General features: G+C 27.8%; 1 protein-coding gene across 3 annotated transcripts in view; it reads left to right on the top strand.

The window, feature by feature from the left end:
- The window catches only part of LOC142333644 (uncharacterized), a 62878-nt gene extending 50960 nt beyond the window's left edge, over positions 1 to 11918 (top strand). For 2 of the 3 annotated variants that reach the window (XM_075381017.1, XM_075381018.1), the window contains one exon: positions 5276 to 10057. In XM_075381017.1, the coding sequence (XP_075237132.1) occupies positions 5276 to 7573 (2298 nt within the window). In that variant the 3' untranslated portion in view covers positions 7574 to 10057. Of the gene's footprint in view, positions 1 to 5275; positions 10058 to 11430 lie in introns of those variants that run through there. The other variant, XM_075381019.1, reaches the window with a different exon arrangement.
- Positions 11919 to 21001: the final 9083 nt, after the last annotated feature.

Below are 21001 nucleotides of genomic sequence, written 5' to 3'. Positions count from 1 at the left end.
TCGTTTATGTAGAATGTATAGAAAATAGATTAACAAAAAAAAGATTTTTGTTAAAAGATATTTTAACAAAAAAACAATAATAATAATCTGGTTCAAAGATACTGAAAAAGACATAAAATTATTAAATGTTAAAAAAAAAAGTAATTTTCAACAGACATTCTTTTAGAAAACTAATGGATGGACCAAAGAAAGGAAAAAAATTTAAGGAAAAAATGAAAAATTTTGTTAAACAAAGAAGTCAGGATTATGCACGAGTAATCCTTAAGAGGTCTATTTAAAAAAAACGTAAATAGTTTTTGCCTTAGTATGAAATTATAGATTGCAATATTTCTTATCAAAATATATATATGTAGAGAGAGAGAGACCTTATTGGTTTTTAATTAAGATAACCTTTATATTGCATAATGATCAGGAGAAAGAAATTAATGCTTGTACTATATGGCTAGTGCTGCTATAAGCTGATTTGTTGTTTTTCTAAGATAATTATTCAGTTTTCTATGATTCTAACTTCATCCTGGTCAGGGATGGCATTTTCACACGCTACAAAATTTCCATTTCATCTTATCCTCTGAAGCAGTTCCTAATTTTGGCTATAGAGACTAAAAAAAAGTCCAGCTGTCATACGTTTATTAAAATTATTTTGTAACATAATTAAATATAGAAATGATTGATTAGGCCATTTTTGGTTTCTCGTTTGCTACGTGTTGTTTTGATTGCACCCGTTTTGACACAACTCATGTGTTACATGAAATTTACAAAAACATTCTTTTTGCTGTTACCCGATTTATATTTATTAATAATCAACACTATGTTTATTAAAAATTATTAATGTATTATTTACTGAAGTCTTCATGTGTTAGATGTTTTCATTTTGCAGGGTCGCTTCCCAGTTTTAAAAAACAAGATCTAATCGGCTGATTTTGTTGCTAATTGTTTTAATGCATCTTCTGAATAACAAGTATCAGTTGCAAACTGACAACAGAACAATGCTTGTTTATTCTACAGTGTTGGTAATAAATAGTGGTGAAATAATGATCTTGAATTTCAAAAAAAAAAATATTAATGGTGATATTAAAAAGATTAAAAAGAGATACAATAATATGGTACAAAAAATACTGTGTAGAAATTTACTTTTTTAGTTTAACAAAGGCCTAAATATACTCTGTATATGGTTTTGGTAAATGTAAATGAATTGCAAAAAAGACAGTTAAAAATCCAATAAAATAAAGTTTGATAAAAAATTTCTTGTTTAAGCAAAGATTTATTTGAATAGTGTTTAAATTTTTCAAACGTGTATTATTTTTTTTTAATTGCCTAGTCTGAATTTAAACAGTCCAGTTAGTTGGACATTGGAAAATTGGCACCCCACTGTATTACATTATTATTTCTTGATTTGTTAATTTTGTATTTCATACAGTTCATTTCTTATATATATATATATATATATATATATATATATGTCTGTATTGTTATTTCTGTGGTCTGTCATAAAAAAAATTGTTTTTAATTCTGTTTAATATCGACTTATTTAATGATAAATAATTAATGTATAAGGGCAAAAGTATTGTTTTGAAACTTCAGTTATAACTGAAATGTATTGTAATCTGTTAATAGAATTTACATTTTAATAAGCTCTGGATGATTTATTACGAATTGTATCGGATCGTCATATTTGAATATTTATCAGGTAAGCAATTTAAAACAGACCTGATACAGACTAAACGTGTTTGTGACAAAATTTTATTAACAAAATAAAAATAAAATAAAATTTTATTTTATTTTTACATTAGGAACTTAACATATTTGCAGTATCTTTACAAAAGATATTTGAAGTGAGTTGATGCAGACATCAGCTGATGCAACAATGCTAAAGTAATCGTACTGGGAGTCACCTGACGCAAAATCTTTTCAGTTACGTCAGTTTTTTTAATGTGAATGTTGGCCTTCGCTTATCGATAGTGTACGATTTCAATTTTTAAACTAATCCTTCAAATAACTTAAAGAAAAATATTGCAACTAGACAAATCTGGTAAACACAGAGGCTACTGTCCTCTGGTGATTGTAAAAGCTGCATGAATGTGTGCTGATGAGTTGTTTATGTGCAACACATTGTTTCCTCATCTTGATGAAAGAAGCCATAGTTTTTTCCACAATCTGTTAATAGAGTATAGAATTCTGTGAAAATTGTACAGAACACTTTTATTGACAGTACAATTAAAAAAAAAAATTGCTCCTTCCTCTAGAATTACCAGAAACAGTAGGAGTTTCATTCGATAGCCTTGATAAATGAAACCATGCCTCATCTGGCAAAAGGTGTATTATCAGGTGTATCTATCCATCGACAATGTTTTTCAGAAGTTGATACACATTAACTGAGTTTTTTCAGTTTGTTCTCATATGTTGTTGCACAATACGGTTTCAAATTTAAACCGTGAAGAATCTTAAGGCAAAATAAGTGATTTATATCGCTTTATTGTGATCACTATTATATAAATTTTTTGGTCTGACAAATCCTTCGAATATTGGCTATGGCCTCTGGAGTAATAAGAGAAGGTCATCTATTCGTCGTGCAATTTGAAATCGGCCTCGTCAGATGCCTTTTTCTAACTGAATCGTGTAAGCTATTCTTTGCTGGGATTCTGATATTCAGAAATTTTTCAGTGAATATTTAATGCGTTCTTGGAAAGGATTCAAGAACAGTAATTAGCTTCTAAAACAAATCCCGTTCCTCGATCTATTAAGGCATTGTTAGAAAAACACTACTCACGGAATGAAACTTGTTGCACACTGAACCGTGAATAGTTTACAACTGACAGCTGTAGATTAGAGTAATAACATTCACAACCGATAGTGATGCTAATAGAAGAGTTAAAGGTAACGTTCAACAACTGCAGTCAAAACTTTCAGATCGGTTTTTAAGTTACTCACCCTATGTGTGTAAGTATACATATTAGCGCTTTTGCAATGCACACCGCTTCATCAGATGTATTAAAAGCTTTTTAAAAAAAATTTGTAACTTTAAAAAGTTTTTAATACATTGACAAAAAGACGCACACCACAAAAGTGCTAATTGTAAGAATTTGATAAAAGCAAGCAGTAAGAGATGTTTTCATTTTATTTATTATAAATTTATTGTTTATCATACTATTATTATTTATAATCTTATATATTTATAATATAAGATTATATTATTATAAATAATGTTTTCTTAGTTTTATCATATATATATATATATATATATATATATATATATATATATACTATAATGTACTGGATGTCCATACTAAAAGTATCCAAAAGTACAGCTTATATTAAGAAAACCAGTTAATATAAATTAATAGTTGTTTTTAATAAGCGCAGAATTTTACCGTGTTTTAAGGTAGGTTATTCGACTTCAATGTATGCTCCTTTTTATCTCGTAGACGATAATCTTAATTCTTGCCGGGTGTTTAGGAGCATCATTCAAATAACTGCAGTTCAAGTTCTCTCAGTTCGGTTTTTAAGTTTCTTACTGTATGTGTAAGTATATATATTAGTGTTTTTGCAGTGCGCACCACTTCATCAGATGTATTAAAAACCTTTTAAAAAATTTGTAATTTTTTATATATTGATGAAGAGGGACATACCACAAAAGTGCTAATTTGTAATAATTTGGAAAAGTAAGCAATAAGAGATGTTTTAATTTTATTTATTGTGTATCATATTATTTATAATCATAATTATATGTATTTACATATTACACACTATAATCTACAGGGTGTTCTGACTAAAAGTATCGAAAAGTACAGCTTATATTATGAAAACTAGTTAATATAGATTTATAATTTTTTTTAATAAGCACAGCAACTTACCATAACCTTAACTTTTGCCAGGTGTTTAGAAGCATCTGCGGCATTATTAGACAAACACCTTAACAATTTTTTGTTTTAAATCGTCCAAATCTCAAACTTTTCTTTGTTATAACTTTCAATAAAACCCCAAGCAAAAATGTCCAGAGGAGTGATAACTGACTGATCTAGGTGGTCACACAGTTGGACCTCCTTGTCTGTTCCAATATGCAGAAAATTGTTATTCAGGAACATGCCAACATCTCAATAAAAGTGGTTTTGGAAACCAACAATCTTGTTGGAAACTGAATCCTGCAGTATTCTGAGAAACAGGAAAATTCTCAAGCACGTCGAGGTAGATGGGCCCTGTCACAGTGGGCTCCTTGAAAAAAAAAACAGCCCTATGATGCTATTCTTTTTTTCCATCATAAATGACACTGACTTTCAGTATGTTCCTTTCATTTTCAAATACCGCTTGGGGTTTACGGTACACCAAATTTTTCAATTGTGTCTTCCCGCACATATGAAAAGTATCCTCATCGCTAAATAAAATGTAATTGTTTTCAATATGATGATTACCTCTGCAGCAAACTGATATCATTGGCGGTGATAATTTGGTTTAATGTGTAGGAGTTGTAAGGAATTTACAGTTCATAAGTAGACTGCCTAATTGACTTAACAGAACTGGCGGTGAATGCAACACTTCCTTGATCGCTAATAGAAACTTTTGGATGACTTCCAGTTTGTAAAACCAAGCTTCTAGTTTCTCTTAAAGTCTGTATCTTTGGAATACAAATAGACTTTGATATAAGAGAATTGATATTCCATTTAGTTTGCACAACCTGCTGATCAAGCGTAACTGAAACCGAAGCACACAATGAATTTGTTTTTGTGGTCTACATCTTGACTGACTACAATTACATTGGAATTTGCTTGTCTGCTAACTCTGAGAGTATGTTGAACAAATCTTGGGGATATATCCTGTCTTTTGAGACTACATTAAGAGATTAGAAAAACTAGTTTCCTAAATATACCGTTAGTTTTGGGTACCTTCAGCCCCGACATCCTGTATGTAAAATTTTATATATATAAAATGTGTGGATTTGTAGATCTGATCAACATGGATCTAGAAATAATAAATATATTAGCCTGTTATAAATTTGCTTAATCATTTTGTTGGTTTTCTAAAAACATACATATGATAATAAAGTTTCAGCCAAGTGTGTAAACATACTATAAGTAAAGTTCCTTATTATACTAAAGTTAACTTGGTGATTAATTAATATTCAAGACGATATGTTGATTATAAATATTATGTTTAAAATATTCAATTTTTTTTTACATATTTAGTGACTTTTTACAAGATCTAATACTTTGTTATTGTAATTGAAATAATTTTACATTAATTTATAATATCTTTTAATTATTAGTTTATTTTTAATTTTCAGGTTACTATCGATGAAGGAGCCATCAAGGGAAATATAAAAAATTGTATTAATTGTAAGAGAAGTGTAAAAGAAAAATCCAGTGAATGTAAGTGTGCATACGGTGATATTACGATAGAAACTGTAGTCGAGAATATAAGTAATGAAAACAAGTTATCTGTGCAGAAAGTAAAGAAATTGGTTTGTGAATATTGCAGTGGAAGATGTAAATGTTATTTAAAGGGACACATTAACATTCATGTTAAAGAGAAAACAAAAAATTTTCAGAAGTCTCTTGTTCATGATAATGATATAAAAACGAATCTTATTACCCATAACTTAGAGAAAAATAATGTTTGTAAGTTTTGTCAAAAGTCATTTAATCATAAAAACAATTTAAAGAGACATCTTAATATTCATACAAAAGAGAAAAGTTATATTTGCAACGTCTGTCAAAAGTCATTTAATACTAAATACCATTTGGAGAGACATCTTAATATTCATACAAAAGAAAAGAATTATATTTGTAACTTTTGTCAAAAGTCATTTAGTAGTGAATACCATTTAAAAATACATCTTAATAATCATACAAGAGAGGAAAATTATGTTTGCAATTTTTGTCAAAAGTTATTTAGTAGTAAATGTCATTTAAACAGACATCTTAATAATATACATACAACAGAGAAAAATTATGTTTGCAATATTTGTCAGAAGTCTTTTAATGAGAAATGTAATTTCAAATTGCATTTAAATATTCATAGAAAAAAGGAAAATTGTGTTTGCAACTTCTGTCAAAAGTCATTTAATAGTAAAAAGAGTTTAAAGAGACATGTTAATATTCACACAAATGAGAAAAATTTTACTTGCAACGTCTGTCAAAAGTCATTTAATACTAAATACCATTTACAGAGACATCTCAATATTCATACAAAAGAAAAAAATTATATTTGTAACTTATGTCAAAAGTCATTTAGTAGTGAATACCATTTAAACATACATGTTAATATTCATACAAAAGAGGAAAATTATGTTTGCAGCTTCTGTCAAAAGTCATTTAATAGTAAATATCATTTAGAGAGACATCTTAATATTCATACAAAAGAGGAAAATTATGTTTGCATCTTCTGTCAAAAGTCATTTAATACTAAATACCATTTAGAGAGACATCTTAATATTCATACAAAAGAGGTAAATTATGTTTGCAACTTCTGTCAAAAGTCATTTAATAGTAAATCCCATTTAGAGAGACATCTTAATATTCATACAAAAGAGAAAAATTATATTTGTAACTTTTGTCAAAAGTCGTTAAGTAGTGAATACCATTTAGAGAGACATCTTAATATTCATACAAGAGAGGAAAATTATGTTTGCAGCTTCTGTCAAAAGTCATTTAATACTAAATACCATTTAGAGAGACATCTTAATATTCATACAAAAGAGGAAAATTATGTTTGCAACTTCTGTCAAAAGTCATTTAATACTAAATACGATTTAGAGAGACATCTTACTATTCATATAAAACAGGAAAATTATATTTGTAACTTTTGTCAAAAGTCATTTAATAGTGAAGACCATTTAGAGAGACATCTTAATATTCATACAAAAGAGATAAATTATGTTTGCAACTTTTGTCAGAAGTCTTTTAATGATAAATATAATTTCAAATCGCATTTAAATATTCATAGAAATGGGAAAAATTATATATGTAACTTTTGTCAAAAGTCATTTAATACTAAATACCATTTAGAGAGACATCTTAATATTCATACAAAAGAGGTAAATTATGTTTGCAACTTCTGTCAAAAGTCATTTAATACTAATTCCCATTTAGAGAGACATCTTAATATTCATACAAAAGAGGTAAATTATGTTTGCAATGTTTGTCAAAAGCCATTTAATACTAAATACCATTTAGAGAGACATCTTAATATTCATAGAAATGGGAAAAATTATATTTGCGACTTCTGTAAAAAGTCATTTAATAGTAAATACCATTTAGAGAGACATCTTAATATTCATACAAAAGAGGAAAATTATATTTGTAATTTTTGTCAAAAGTCACTTAGTAGTAAATATCATTTAAAGGTACATCTTAATATTCACACAAAAGAGGAAAATTATGTTTGCAACTTCTGTCAAAAGTCATTTAATAGTAAATATCATTTAAAGAGACATCTTAATATTCATACAAGAGAGGAAATTTATGTTTGCAACATTTGCCAAATGTCATTTAACAGTAAATACCATTTAAGGAGACATCATAATAATATTCACACAACAGAGAAAGACTTTGCTTTTCAACTTTTGACAGAAGTCCTTTAATGAAAAATATAATTTAAAATTACATTTAAATATTCATACTAAGGAGAAAAATTAATTTGTAACTTTCATCAAAAGATTTTTTTTTAATTGTCTTTCTAATTTAAAGTTGCATATTAATCTACATCCCAAAGGGAAAAATTATGTATGTAAATTTTGTTAAAAGTCTTTTAATCGCATACTAGTTTATAATATGTGTGTGAGGTTTATAAACATTTTAAGCCCAAAACCAGTGCCAGTTGGATAATTTGGTAGTTGCTGAGGAATTCCACCAGCTCAGAAAAAATGTGTATAAAGTTTACAAGTGAGACTTATTATAAAATCACAACTTACATGTTTTTTCGTGAACATTGTTTTCCTCAAATGCATTTTCATAAATAACACTGCTCTTGAATAAATCAAAAGTAACGTTCTAATTCGTATTAAAGTTTACTTCTCATCACACGTCTTACATTTTAGTAATGTTTTCAAATATTGTAACCAATCAAGAAGTATATAATCTGATATTTGTGCCTGTTATCAATATTGACCTCAAAATCTTTATTAGTTTTTAATTTTTTACCTACTTCCATAGAAAAGGGTTTTGGAAAGAATAGAAGCTGTAAACCTAAACAATAGAGGGGAGAGACTTGAGATACCAGGTCTCTCACTGCACTCTGAAATTCTATCTGCATCTCTACTAGTTTAAATTGTTATAACTTCTCAAATGTTATGCATTTACACTTGAAAATTTAGACATAATTTTGAAAGTATAAAATGTGAGAAAATGTAAAAAATTTATAATTTTTGTTTACCTGATAACGTAAAACTATCTCTGAAAAAATTAAGAAAATTTAAAATAAAAATAAATACTCTGTTGCTTCTGTTCTTTTCTGATACCTTTCTTTAAACATTTACTTTTTCATAGGAAATATATAATCTTGTTTTTCTGCGATTACTTTTAACAGTTGTATTTGAATTTTTATTACTTCAAAATCGTCTGCTAATTGTGACCTGATCTTCCTTAAAGGCAAAGCAATCTCTTCCTAGATTGTCCTTTTTCTACCGCATTTAGTTTTAATGTTTTCCATCATTCTTTCATGACTATCACAATTAAAAGGGATTGAGTTAACAATCGCATTACCTTATGCTTTTTTTTATTTTAATGGTTCTGATAATTTAAAATAATTTAAACTTTAGAAAAGGCAATGGAACATGTTTGGTTAAAAAGTTTATAATCTATGCAGATTATTAATTTTACACGTACTATTTGTTCTATTCAAGATCTTCCCTTTCTAAACCACCCTGATATATTCTTCAAATTGTTAATTGATGTGCTCTTCTATTTTATTCTCAATAACTTCTGTAAGATTTTGCAGGTTACTGTAAGAGAAATTCCTCTGTAATTCGTAACTTTCATTTTCTCCTTTTTTGTGTAGAGGATGAATTAGAGCAGATTCTTGTAGTATTTTTTCTCTCTTCCAAATGTTTTCATTTAATTTCTACAGTAGATCATCCATTAATTAACTAATCATTGTAATTTTAAAAATTACACAGTTATTGGGTCTTCACCTGGATGCTTTATTATTTTTTAGAGATCTGATATCACATTTTTTATTCGGGGGACTTGAGTTTTCTAGTTTAGTTACTGGTCAAGCTTTTAAGTCGTGTTTTTTATGTGATGTTAATAAATAACGTTTTGTTCATAATATAAAAGGGTACTTATGTATTAACGCCACCGCAGCTACAGCTGCTGTTTAGGTTATGTTGACTTTGTGTACTGACAAATCGTACGTATATCAGAATAACCTAACTAAATATAATCTACGCTCGCTTCACTCGCTAACCTCTTATAATTAACATTAATATATGCATAATATATTCATATTATGCATGTTATAATAATATAACCTTAATGTTATAGCACCAAAATCCAATTAATGTTAATCCACCGAAATCCAATTGACTACTTTGTTTTTAAATAAAGCTGTAGTTGCGGTGGTGTTAATACGTAAGTACCTATAAAAGATTTCAGAATTCTGTAGTTTGATTTTACAATGTCTGTGAAATCAAGACTTTAACATCCGCTTAAATATTAAGTGGATTAAACGATAGTTTATATATATTTATATCTATTTAAGAATTGTATTATCGATTAATTTTCAAATAGACATTCTAAGATATTTATTTTTTTATCTAATAAATAAATTTCCACAGAAAACAGGTTGCTTCTTTATTTAAAATGTATCATTCGTTTTCGTAAAAACAAATCGATTGTATTATTGTGTAACCGGATGCAAGTTTATTATATTTATCTTTACTAATTATGATGATTAAAACTAAAGTTACCCACTTTATCCAACTTACATGGTGAGACTGGTACTAATGTATGTCTACATCCAGGTTTTGGGTTTGAATCTCAAGTTGGTTTTGAATTTTTTAATACATTACATAAATAAATTATTGATAAGTACCTGTAATTATTGGTTATCCTGTCGGATTTTAAATAAATAAATGAAAAATAAAATATGATTTATCAATATCTTTTATTAACTTTTCTATCTTTAATGGTCTATTAGTTATTATTGTGTATGTTTGTACACCGCCTATACTCCTTATTCTTTTATTTCATTATCAGTGACTGGTAGGACTGCAGCCACCGCCTGTTTCCACTTGATATTATCGATAACATGTAATAGAATGAGTCCTTTATTCTCTAATTCTTTCTTTATACTTGTACAGTATATAATCCTTAACACGTCCGCTGCGTATCACGCGGCTCCCGCGTGAGTGTGGTTGTCCTCTGCAGCCGGGCCACACGGCTCCTGCGTGAGAGGGACTATTCCATTCCTTGGTCTCCCCTCCCTTGCCGGCTGCAGGTATAACATCCCAACCTTACGACGCACTTAGTTAGTGTCCTACCTTTGCACTGTGAAAGTCGTAGCGAGTTTGTGTTAATTTTTTTGCATTTTTTTTGTGATCAAAGTTGGCTTTGTGTTTTCTGCTCCAGCTCTTCTTTCTTCAACAACATAAAGGTAATTTCTTCTCATAACACTTATCTAATTGTAGTTTTTATCATAATAAATACACTATGTGGCAAAAAAAAAAAATAGCATCCTTTCACACGTCAAGATTTTTAATTTTAGCACAAGATGAACTACATATTTTTTTTATCTTTTCAAAATAGTTTGTTTCTTTTTCTCAAGTGATTACAAATGAGATATTTATTCCGAACAATACAAATACGGAGAATGGGTGAAAAACAATTTTATTTTTATTTAAAAATAAATCGCAATAAACTGAACCTATCGCAAATAAAATTCCATTTTTAGGAAACATTCTTGACGATAAGGTTCAGACTTTTTTCTGTAATATGCAAGTTCTTTTTTCAATGTTTTACTGTTCAAAATCATTTTTTGTTTCGTTATCACTTCAGAAGAAGAAACAAACTAGAGTAGAATAGAATATTTATTTACACACAAAAATATAAATAAATTCAAAACTGTGCATTAGAGAACATTTTTATAACAGCATAAATTTTTCATTTTTATATTAGCTCAAATAGAATTTATATAAAATAATATTGACAGGTGCAAAGAATACTATTTAATAATATATTTATCAAGCACATTACAAAAACAGTTTTACATTATGTATATACACTAATTTACCCATAATTTATAAATACTGTAAAAATGAAAAGGAAGATGAAAAAACTATTTGGGACCCAAAAAATACTTAGATCGTCTAGTCTTAACTTTCAAAAATCTTGAAATTTCAGGCTGGCATTTTTTTACGTATTTGCAACACAGTATAGTTATAATAATAAATTGCACAGCCAGATTTTTGCTTATTTTTTTTTACTTTTACTTTCCTTTCAGACATGGCTGATAATGAACCATCAACTTCTAGGGGTCCTGAACCAAAAAAACGCCGATCGGCTGAACCGAAAAGGGTGTACACAGAAGAAGAAATTCAGAAAATTATCGACCATATACACCTCCCACAAAACCTCCCTAAAAATGCGAAGAATGAGACGATGAGAAAACGTTGCAAGGAGTGCAGTGCAACGTTGAAAATAAGAAAAGAGACAGTTTTCGGTTGCCCGTCATGCCCTGGTTTTCCTGGTCTTTGTTTGGACCCATGTTTTAGGTTATACCATAAGTATAAGTAGTTTACGATTTTTTTTTTATGTATGTACAAATGTAATTATCTTTTAGAGCATTATAAATGAATTTTAGTTGTAAGATGTTTGAAATTAATTTTATGTAAATACAAATTATAAAAAAAATATACGCAAATTATAATAAAATATTTTAACTTTCAACTTATTTTTTTAATTCACCAAGAACCACTAATTTATCAAAAGAAAGATTCGAATTGAATTCTGGAAATAATTACGTATAACCAGTTGTTTTTACACTCACGCGGGAGTCGTGTGACTAGCATACCATTAGCAAACATACATTGATTTCAAGGGCCGGGCTGGTCACGCGGCTCCCGCGTGAGTTATATAATCTCGATAATACGCATTACTATACCGAAAATCATTTTAAAAATGTCAGGTAGTATTTAGTCTATAACAGTAGAGTAGCTTTACTAAAAAAAAAAAAATCAGCACGGGAGTTCACACTAGTGATTGCGAGAAGCAGCGGACGTGTTAAGCTTAATGTTAGTATCCATCCCCCGGTTTATGAAAAAGATACAAAAATCTTTATTTGGAACTGCGCGCTTCAAAGTTCCAGCAGTGTGGTGTTTTGCTGTTGTGTGCATGCACACATAGGAAAATGCATGGGGGGTTACAAGGGAGAGAGAGCACCATTGCTCCCGCAGCGCCAACCCTAGCATGTATTGGAAGGTAGGTTTTTTTAATATGTGTATGGAATGTTCCTTATTCATCATTCCCTTTAGTCGGTGGAAGGTATAATAAAGTCAATTGACTTTATTATAATAAAGTTTTATTATAAGTAAATAAATAACAGTAATATATTTACATTATTTATTTTGTTACAATATTAATTTGCAATGTATGTTACTGTAATTGTGACCATAAATAAACACATCAATAGTAAAAAAAAAAAAAAAAAATTAAAAAAAGAAGTACACTTTAAAAATCTTAATTCTGTATTTCTGTCAAAACAGCTTTATAATTATTTTAATATGGACAACTGTTGTCAGATTTTGAATTGCACCAAATCCTTACAAAGAAAAATGTTATTGATATGATTTCTTATTACATAAAACTGTTAAAAATGTGTCTTGGAATGTTCAAGTGATTTAAAACATTTTATGAATTATTCATATTTTTAAAGCGTATTAAATAAATAGTTCATAAGTAACATCGATAACAGACACGAGAAGTAATTTTTTTTACTTAATGTATTTACTTTAACATTATTTCACATGTTTGTATTTAAATGATTAAAGATTTATCTATTGATTTAATTACAGCAAAAAGGAATTTTGAAAATCTAAAATACACAATTTAATAAATTACACAAATAAATTAAATAATAAAAATAATTAATTAATAATATAGTTAATCGATTAAATAAATAAATTATAAAATACACAACTTAATAAAGAAAAATTAGATTTATCATAAAAATTCTATAAAATAAATTTTTAGGCGGCTTAGTCACTGAGAGATTCATTGTTGTACTGAAGTAATGATGCTGTTTGATTGAAGGATTTAAATATATAAAAAGAATAATCAAATAATTGTTTATGAAAACTGGGTTTGTCATTATGAGACACACCTTTTCTTTTGCTTGTGATCTCTCCATCGGTCATTATATAGTGACTTTTGACAAAAAAATAAAAATATGAAAAGCAATCCACTTTTAAAAACATTGAATCTTTTCTGTTAAAAGTACCTTCTTTAGTGGATCTAACAACAAGCAGTTTTGTTAATAGCATTTATCTTAAAAAGTTTAGGAAACCACTTAAATATGTATTAAATGCATTTGATATTGTTATCAAATTTGGTACATCTGTAAATTTCTTACTGTTCAAATGTGCCAAAATCTTGGTTTACATATAAATTTTAATAACATTTTTACACTGTTTTTAGACATTAATGTGAAAAAAAAATCAGACATAATAATTGGCATAGTTTATAATATTATAAAGCTAATATTAGGTTAATACAATAATATCATTCAACAGCAGTAGCTGTGTAAAAATTTCAGGAAATGTTACTGCTATTTTTAAAAAATACATAAACTCACAAAATATTTACAAAAGCATTTAAAGCACACCAACTGAGCGGTATAAAAATTAAACTGTAATATTGGACTAAATACTGCTTTGGAGACTTGATGTACATTCAGTTACAAATAGAAGGGCCCGTACAGAAATCATTCTAACACCATTCAATTATTTGTTTAAATAAAGTAAAAGTAAAAAATAATCTTATAACATCTATGACTATATCTACTTAATCCCTAACTGGTATTGTGAGCTAAGTAACTGGTGTCAGTCCAGGTGACTGGTGTCAGTCTTTCATTTTTTTTATTATCTTCACATTTTTATTTATTCATAAAATTTTTTGCTAACAAATTGTTTAAACATGACTATAAACTTCAATTAAACAAAAATTTACATTAAATAAAATATAGCTATAAAAACTTAAAATATGTATGTGTTCCTGCCAAAACCCTTTTTTCCGTTAATTTCTTTATAACGCCAGTTTTTTTATAATTTTTTTCTGTTTAAGCTTTTCATAGTATTATAAAATAATCATAAACCAAGTATTAAATAGTAAAATAATGAAAAAGTAAAATAAGAACTTAGATTTTGATTTTAACAGTCTTCATTTTTCAGACTCATTTTCATTGTTGTAAAAAATTAAACTATATACTTCTAAATCTATTTACTAATAAAAATGTAAAATTTATATAAAAATTATTTATTAACTTTAAAAATATAACTAGAAAAAAAATAGCCTTAAAGTACATAAATATAGCGATTAAAAAATATAAATTTCACTACTTCATAACACGTGACACAAATTTTTATTAGAACTTTCCAGACAAATTGGAGGAGTACATTTCTGACATGGATATGTGGTTTTCTTGTTGTTTTGTAGGGCAAAATGCACATATCTTCAGTTTTTCAAACAAATTGGGTATTTCTTCTGAATTTTCTGATCCGTTCCAAATTTTAAGGATCCTTTTGATTGTGAACATCAATTCGTGGCGAAGATTTTTCACGAGTAGTTTTTCACTTGCGGGTAAGTAAGTGACTTTGCCGAAGTCTTCATAAAGTCATGTTGAGTCATCTTATCTGATTGGGTAAATGACTGGTGAAGAATGCAAGAATTTACACCACTTCCCATGTCGACAAGCATGAAGGAGATTGCCATTGTCTACCTCTGTGTCCTTCGACTGGTTGTGTAGTTTGCACACTTTTGATCAATTCAATCAACACCTCCTTTGGTTAAGCTGTAAAATGAAATTATTTCAGGCTTATCAGTGTCGGGGTCATCATTCTGCGAGTGGTGCATTGATGACACTAATATAACAGCTTTCATCTTTTTCGGTACATACGAAAGAAGAGTAATGTTCTCAGTATAACCATAGAGTAAAATGTTTGCATTTTACTAGGGTTAAACGAGGAAGAATTTCCTTTTTATTTTTTTTTAAGTTCCAACATATTTTAACTCTCTTTAAGAGTTCGTTTACTATTTCGATTGAACTAAACCAATTGTCCACCGTGACATTTCATGACGTGTTCCTTCAATTGCTTTGACAAGCCATTGTATAGATTGTGTTGGAATGCTGAATTTTTTCTCTGCACAAGTTAAGAGTTTTTCCATCACTGCTTTTCCCTGGGTAAATATATGAGTTATATAAATAACGGCTCCTGACCTCTGCCATACATAAAATTTTCACACCATACTTTGCTGGTTTTCGTGGCATGTACGTGCGGCCCTTCCATCGACCCCGAAAGAGTAGTAACATTCATTCACGCAGACTGTAGGACCCAGTCTATAACAAACCTGTGAATTCTCCAAAAATTTATTAAAAATTCCAGATATTGCTGCTGTATCATCGTTTTTTTCTCTCTTCTCAATCTATTGAATTGTTAAAGCATAAACACACCAAAAGAAACAAAAATCTTTTTTTTAGTCATTGTGCAACGAAACACATCTCATCCAGTTCTATCTGTCTCAAGTAGTCAATAGATTCATTACTAGATTTGAAAGTAGCAGTATAGCGTAGCAAACCAATGAAAGTTTTCAGTTCAATCATATCTAGATCCTGAATGAACGATAAGTTTTTCTTTTGTACTTTTCTCTTAGTTTAATAATTTTGTTATTTGTTCACATAAGAATTTCCTCTAATATTTCTAGAGTGAAAAGAAGATACCAAACGTCTTCTATGTGGTTTTGCTCCTAATAATTTTGCCTTTGGTTTCAATCTTGATGGTTGCAAAATAATGATATGCCGTCTTGTTCGTACATTAACAGGTGGTTGTTCTTTATTCCACAAAAAAAAAATTCTCTTTCCCATAGAAATAGGAATAGATATTACGTCTTGGCAGTCAAATTTTTACCTTCAGCTTCTTCCTAGATTTTTTCCTGTCCCTGTAATTCTTGGTTTGTATCATTTTCAGCCCTATTTGCTACATCAACTTCAATATTTTTGTGCTTCTTGTTCTGATTCTGTAGTGTGATCACTTTTGCTTAGATAATCTGGATCATCATCCCCATAAATTCTTCTAGAATATTTGAAACCATTTCCTCTAAATCCTTTCGAAACTTAATCGGGTACCTTGTAAAACACGACACAAAGGACCTAGTTGTAGATCAATGGCATCATTACAGCTTATTTCACTTATATCATTTATTGTTAAAAAATTTATTATTAAGAAATATTATACAGAACTAGAAACGAACTATTAAATTGAATAAAAAGAAATAAAATATAGCGATAAATATAAATAAACAGTAAAAAAAATTAACTGAAAGAAAAAAATATTAGCATAGAAACTATTCAAATCAGCCACTGAAAGCACTATGAATAATGTAAAATTAAAATAAAAAACAACTACAGCAACGATTAAGTTAGTAACAGAACTGGTATCATACATTTTTTGAGACTGCTTAAAAAACAAAACACAATAACTCATCACTTAATGTGACAAAAAAACCATGATCTTCACAGAAAGTACTACGCATAACAACTGGAAGGTAGGTAAATTGGGTCGACCATTGATCCAATATTTGAGGAAGGGGAGGGAGACAAAAAATGCCAGCAGTCTGTGAGATGTACGATTCCATTTCTAACTAACCAATGGCATAACTTCATTTTGGTAACAATCAAACTGTGCTTTGTCTAAATTTTTTTAAAACTAAGATTATTGCTTTGTTATTGGAATTAAAGTGAGAATCATTCAGTCAAATAATGCTTTTTCATATAGTAATTAATGTAGAAAAGTTAAATTTCAAACAGTACGTGTTTTTTTCATAACCAGATTTCATTCATAGAGTGATTTTTCCAACTAACCGATGGCATAAATTCATTTTTAATCAGCTGATTACACATTTCATCACAAACAAAAGTGTTCCAAACCTGGTTGTACATCACAAAATAAAAACAACATAGTTTTAAGAAGCACTCTACGTTTCCTACAAAGTGTTTTGAACTTCAAAGTGTGTGGCCATAGCTTCCTTCCTGCTGACAGAATTTTTAGCATCGCAGAATAAATCATACGGAAAAACCAATAATCTTGACCACGATGAATATTTTGAATGCTACATAACAATTGTATGAGTAAAGTATCTTTGCAAGGATTTGAATCTTTTTTAAAACTAATGGATGTATTACAAAGTTGCTGATAAAGTTTAGAAATATATAAATAAAATTTAATGAAAGAATTGTAAAAAGAAAAATTATTGTTAAAGTAGCAAAGTCAGAAATCAAAAATTTTTTATTGTCAAAAGAAATAAGAAACCATAAATTTCATTAAGGAGAAAAGGAAACATTAATTTTAATAAAATTCCGCTAGAAAATGCCACCGTTGATCATGCTATCATTAGTGAGAAGCAAAATGATGTCAACAGACTTCTTATAAAAATGTTTGATGAAAGCTGGTGAGCAACTTGCTGATGATCGATTACAGTGGTACAAGGAAATAATTTTTTGTCATCCAACAGCTGATAAAGAAGAGGGTGTAGTTGTCTAGAATATGAAAGATGTGATATGCATGTTTAAAATAAAGACTGAAGAATTCTTTGGTCTATTGTTTAAAAACTTTTTTCTTTCTTTTTTTTAATTTTTTTACTTAAGCATAATTGTTTCATAGGCCTATTTGAAATAATTTATGTTTTTACAGAGTTTTTTGAATACTATTAAAAATGGACTAACTAATAATAAACATTTTGTCCAATTTATTTTATTATTTTTTCAGATTTCTTTTGCAGTACTATTTTAATATGTTGTTTAAATAAACATAAAACATTGTCTTAAAGCAACTTGTCATATTTTTGTTCTTCAACAAGCTGGAATTCACATTAAAAATGTTTTTTTTTTTTTTGATTGCTTTTAAGTACATTGGCTGGGACAAAACTCTTTGAATATTACCTCCTAATTATCAAAAATTTATTAACAGTTAATTTAACATTAATTTCAAATGGTCAAAATTTAATAAATAATAGAAAGAGTTTTTTTTTTAGTTCAGTATTTTTAAATTGGTTCTATCATTCTTTTTTATAATTAAAAAACTTTGGTTTTTCATTTTGTAATAAACCTGAAGGTCTTTCACCCTTATAACTGATGAAAATAGTCAAATAGAAATAATGTAAAAAAACTGCTGATACTCAATTAAATTTTTTCAAATATTTTTCTTGAATTTTCACATAAAACATTTTTGAACATAAGTAAAATATTAGCTTGTATTTCATTACATTATAATTATCAGATGTTTGCAAATTTATATTCTTTATATTATGTTATCAGCCTATGTTTGTAAAAAAAATTAAGAAATATTTGTTGATTTAAAAACTTTGCAGTGGGATTACCCAAGGAATTTTGTTTTTTAAATAAAAATAAAAAATGTTGAACTTCCTATGTTCAGTAAAGGTAAGGTTAGAATATTAAAAAAATTACAAACGGTACTAATGTCATGTCTATGTAGTAAAATGAGGTTGTTTATCTCTATTTGAATACAAAATATTATAAATGTGTAACAAATAAATTTAAATGCAATAAAATACAATGTAAAATTATTAAACCATCTTTCTTTAAATTTTGCATTAAATTATTTCAAGGATAATTTATATTAATTTCTATTACTGTCTGGAATGATGTTGAACGAAGACTTACTGTATCTTCTCTCAGAAGTAGGGTAGCATGTCGAAGTACATTGCATATTTATGCCTGTAACTCCAAAACAATTATTTTCTTTTATATATCAAATTTTACAGTTATCAAATGATTTATTAAGTAAAACAAGTAATACAGAGTTTTCTGGCATCACAGTCCCATCTTTGGGCATCTATTTTGCTATTACTGTATTTTGGCATAATAGCAACATTTTAATAAAAATTTTCTTTTTCTTAACAAAATAATAATTACAGCCTTATTTCACATGTTGGCTGCAGCATTACAGGACTCTACCTTTTGTAAGGATTCACCTTTTCTAGTGTTTTATGTCAGTCATTGATATAACTATTATATAATTATAATTTATAATAGTTTATTTCAGTAATAAATATTCATAAGTTTGATAAATATATTCTTCTCTTTCATTTCTTTTTTAATTAGAAATGAAATATAATAAAATAAAAAAAATTAATAAGAAAATGAAGATTTAGAAATTAAAATCACTCGACAAAGATTAAGTTATGGTATAAGCTTTTTTTCTTTTTATTACGTTTGAAGATGATTTTTAATGAAGTAATTTTATTTGATAACTCGATTCAGTTAACCGAAAAGCCTTCAAAGAATTTATATCGTTGCTTGCAAGTAATTGGATGAAAAAAGATTGTTTCCAGATCCATATTTCCTTTTCAGTGAAATTAAAAAACATCTTAATTTACTTTAACCAGGTTGTTCGTCATGGAAGCAGCTTCGTTCAAATCCAATTTGCGTTATTACAGATAAAGAGCAAACTTGTAAGGGGAGATAGAATCCCATAGAAATTAAACCCAGTTGTCTAGGACTTCATTAATACTATGAAAGAGTTTATATTCCTGTTCTTTATTCAGTAGATCATATCTTTGTATGAATAGATCCAATACAAGAGAACCCACTAACTAGTTTAGAAGGAAGTAAATCTAAACAACTTAGCAATTAGTTTCTTATAAGGTATCGCTTTTTGTTTGAAGAATAATTCCATTAATAAATTTGTATACGGATTATAATAATTTCTTGTTTTGATTAAATATGTTTTTAAGTGTTTCATTGGTTTTGAATTTCATTCAGGAAATTTCGGTCCAAAATATTGACTAATGACCACAAGAGTATTAATTTCTATCTGTAATGGTTTAAGTAATAGATCTTCATTCAAAAAGAATAAACAAATAACAGTAATATTAATTAATATTTTTGATTTAATAGAGTAAGCAAAACAGATCAAATTTTAAATTGGATTTGTTATAAAACATGTTCGTACTGCATTTATCTATCATAAAATAAACTGTATCTAGTATTACTAGATTTTTTCTTAAACACGACATGGTATATAAGCTGCTAAACAAAGTTTTCACTAAAAATTTCCAAGCTCTAATAAAAAAAGGTACATTTCAAGGAAAATTATATCGGCATTTTTTGTGTTTCATTGTTAAAGAATATTATTATTATTATTTATTTTTGATACATCATTAACTGCCCAAATTAATTTCGTGTTAAATATTTTTTAGAATGCTTTTTATGAAATAATCAAGATGCCAAATTATTAACCCTAAATAGCCTAAGCTATTTTCTGTTTCATTTAAAGTGATTTATTTTACCCAATAAGTTTGAAATTTAATACATTTTATAGAAACAAAAAACTTCCAGGTGTTTTAATAGCTTCATTAACTGTCTGTTAACCAGTGCAAAGACATTACATTATAAAAATTTATCTTTGAATAAAGAATTAAACAATTTACTTATTTATGAATAATTTTTAATCTAATTAAATTTTTTTATAGTGTAAAAAATTCTATTCGAATATTGTATTAAATGCTTAATAAGATATAATAAACCTTACTTCAATTTATCAATAATTTTCAAGCGTTATCTTTTTAAATCAGGAGTGGTTAGTATTAAAAAACAAAAAGCTGGTGGTCTATTTTGAAAAGTTGAGTAAGAAAATATTAACAGTAATTAAAAACAAAAAAACATTATTACTAAGGTGAAATAACGAAATTGTTTTTGAAAAAAAAATTAAAATAACTGTTACATTAATTTGAAAAATGAAAAAAGTACATACAAGTGCGAAAACTTAGATTACATTGTAGAC

Source organism: Lycorma delicatula, chromosome 13 (genome assembly GCF_047948215.1).
Source record: "Lycorma delicatula isolate Av1 chromosome 13, ASM4794821v1, whole genome shotgun sequence".
Lineage (NCBI taxonomy): Eukaryota > Metazoa > Arthropoda > Insecta > Hemiptera > Fulgoridae > Lycorma > Lycorma delicatula.
The sequence above is the reverse complement of the archived record's forward strand: the minus strand, read 5'-3'. Positions and strand labels throughout refer to the sequence as shown.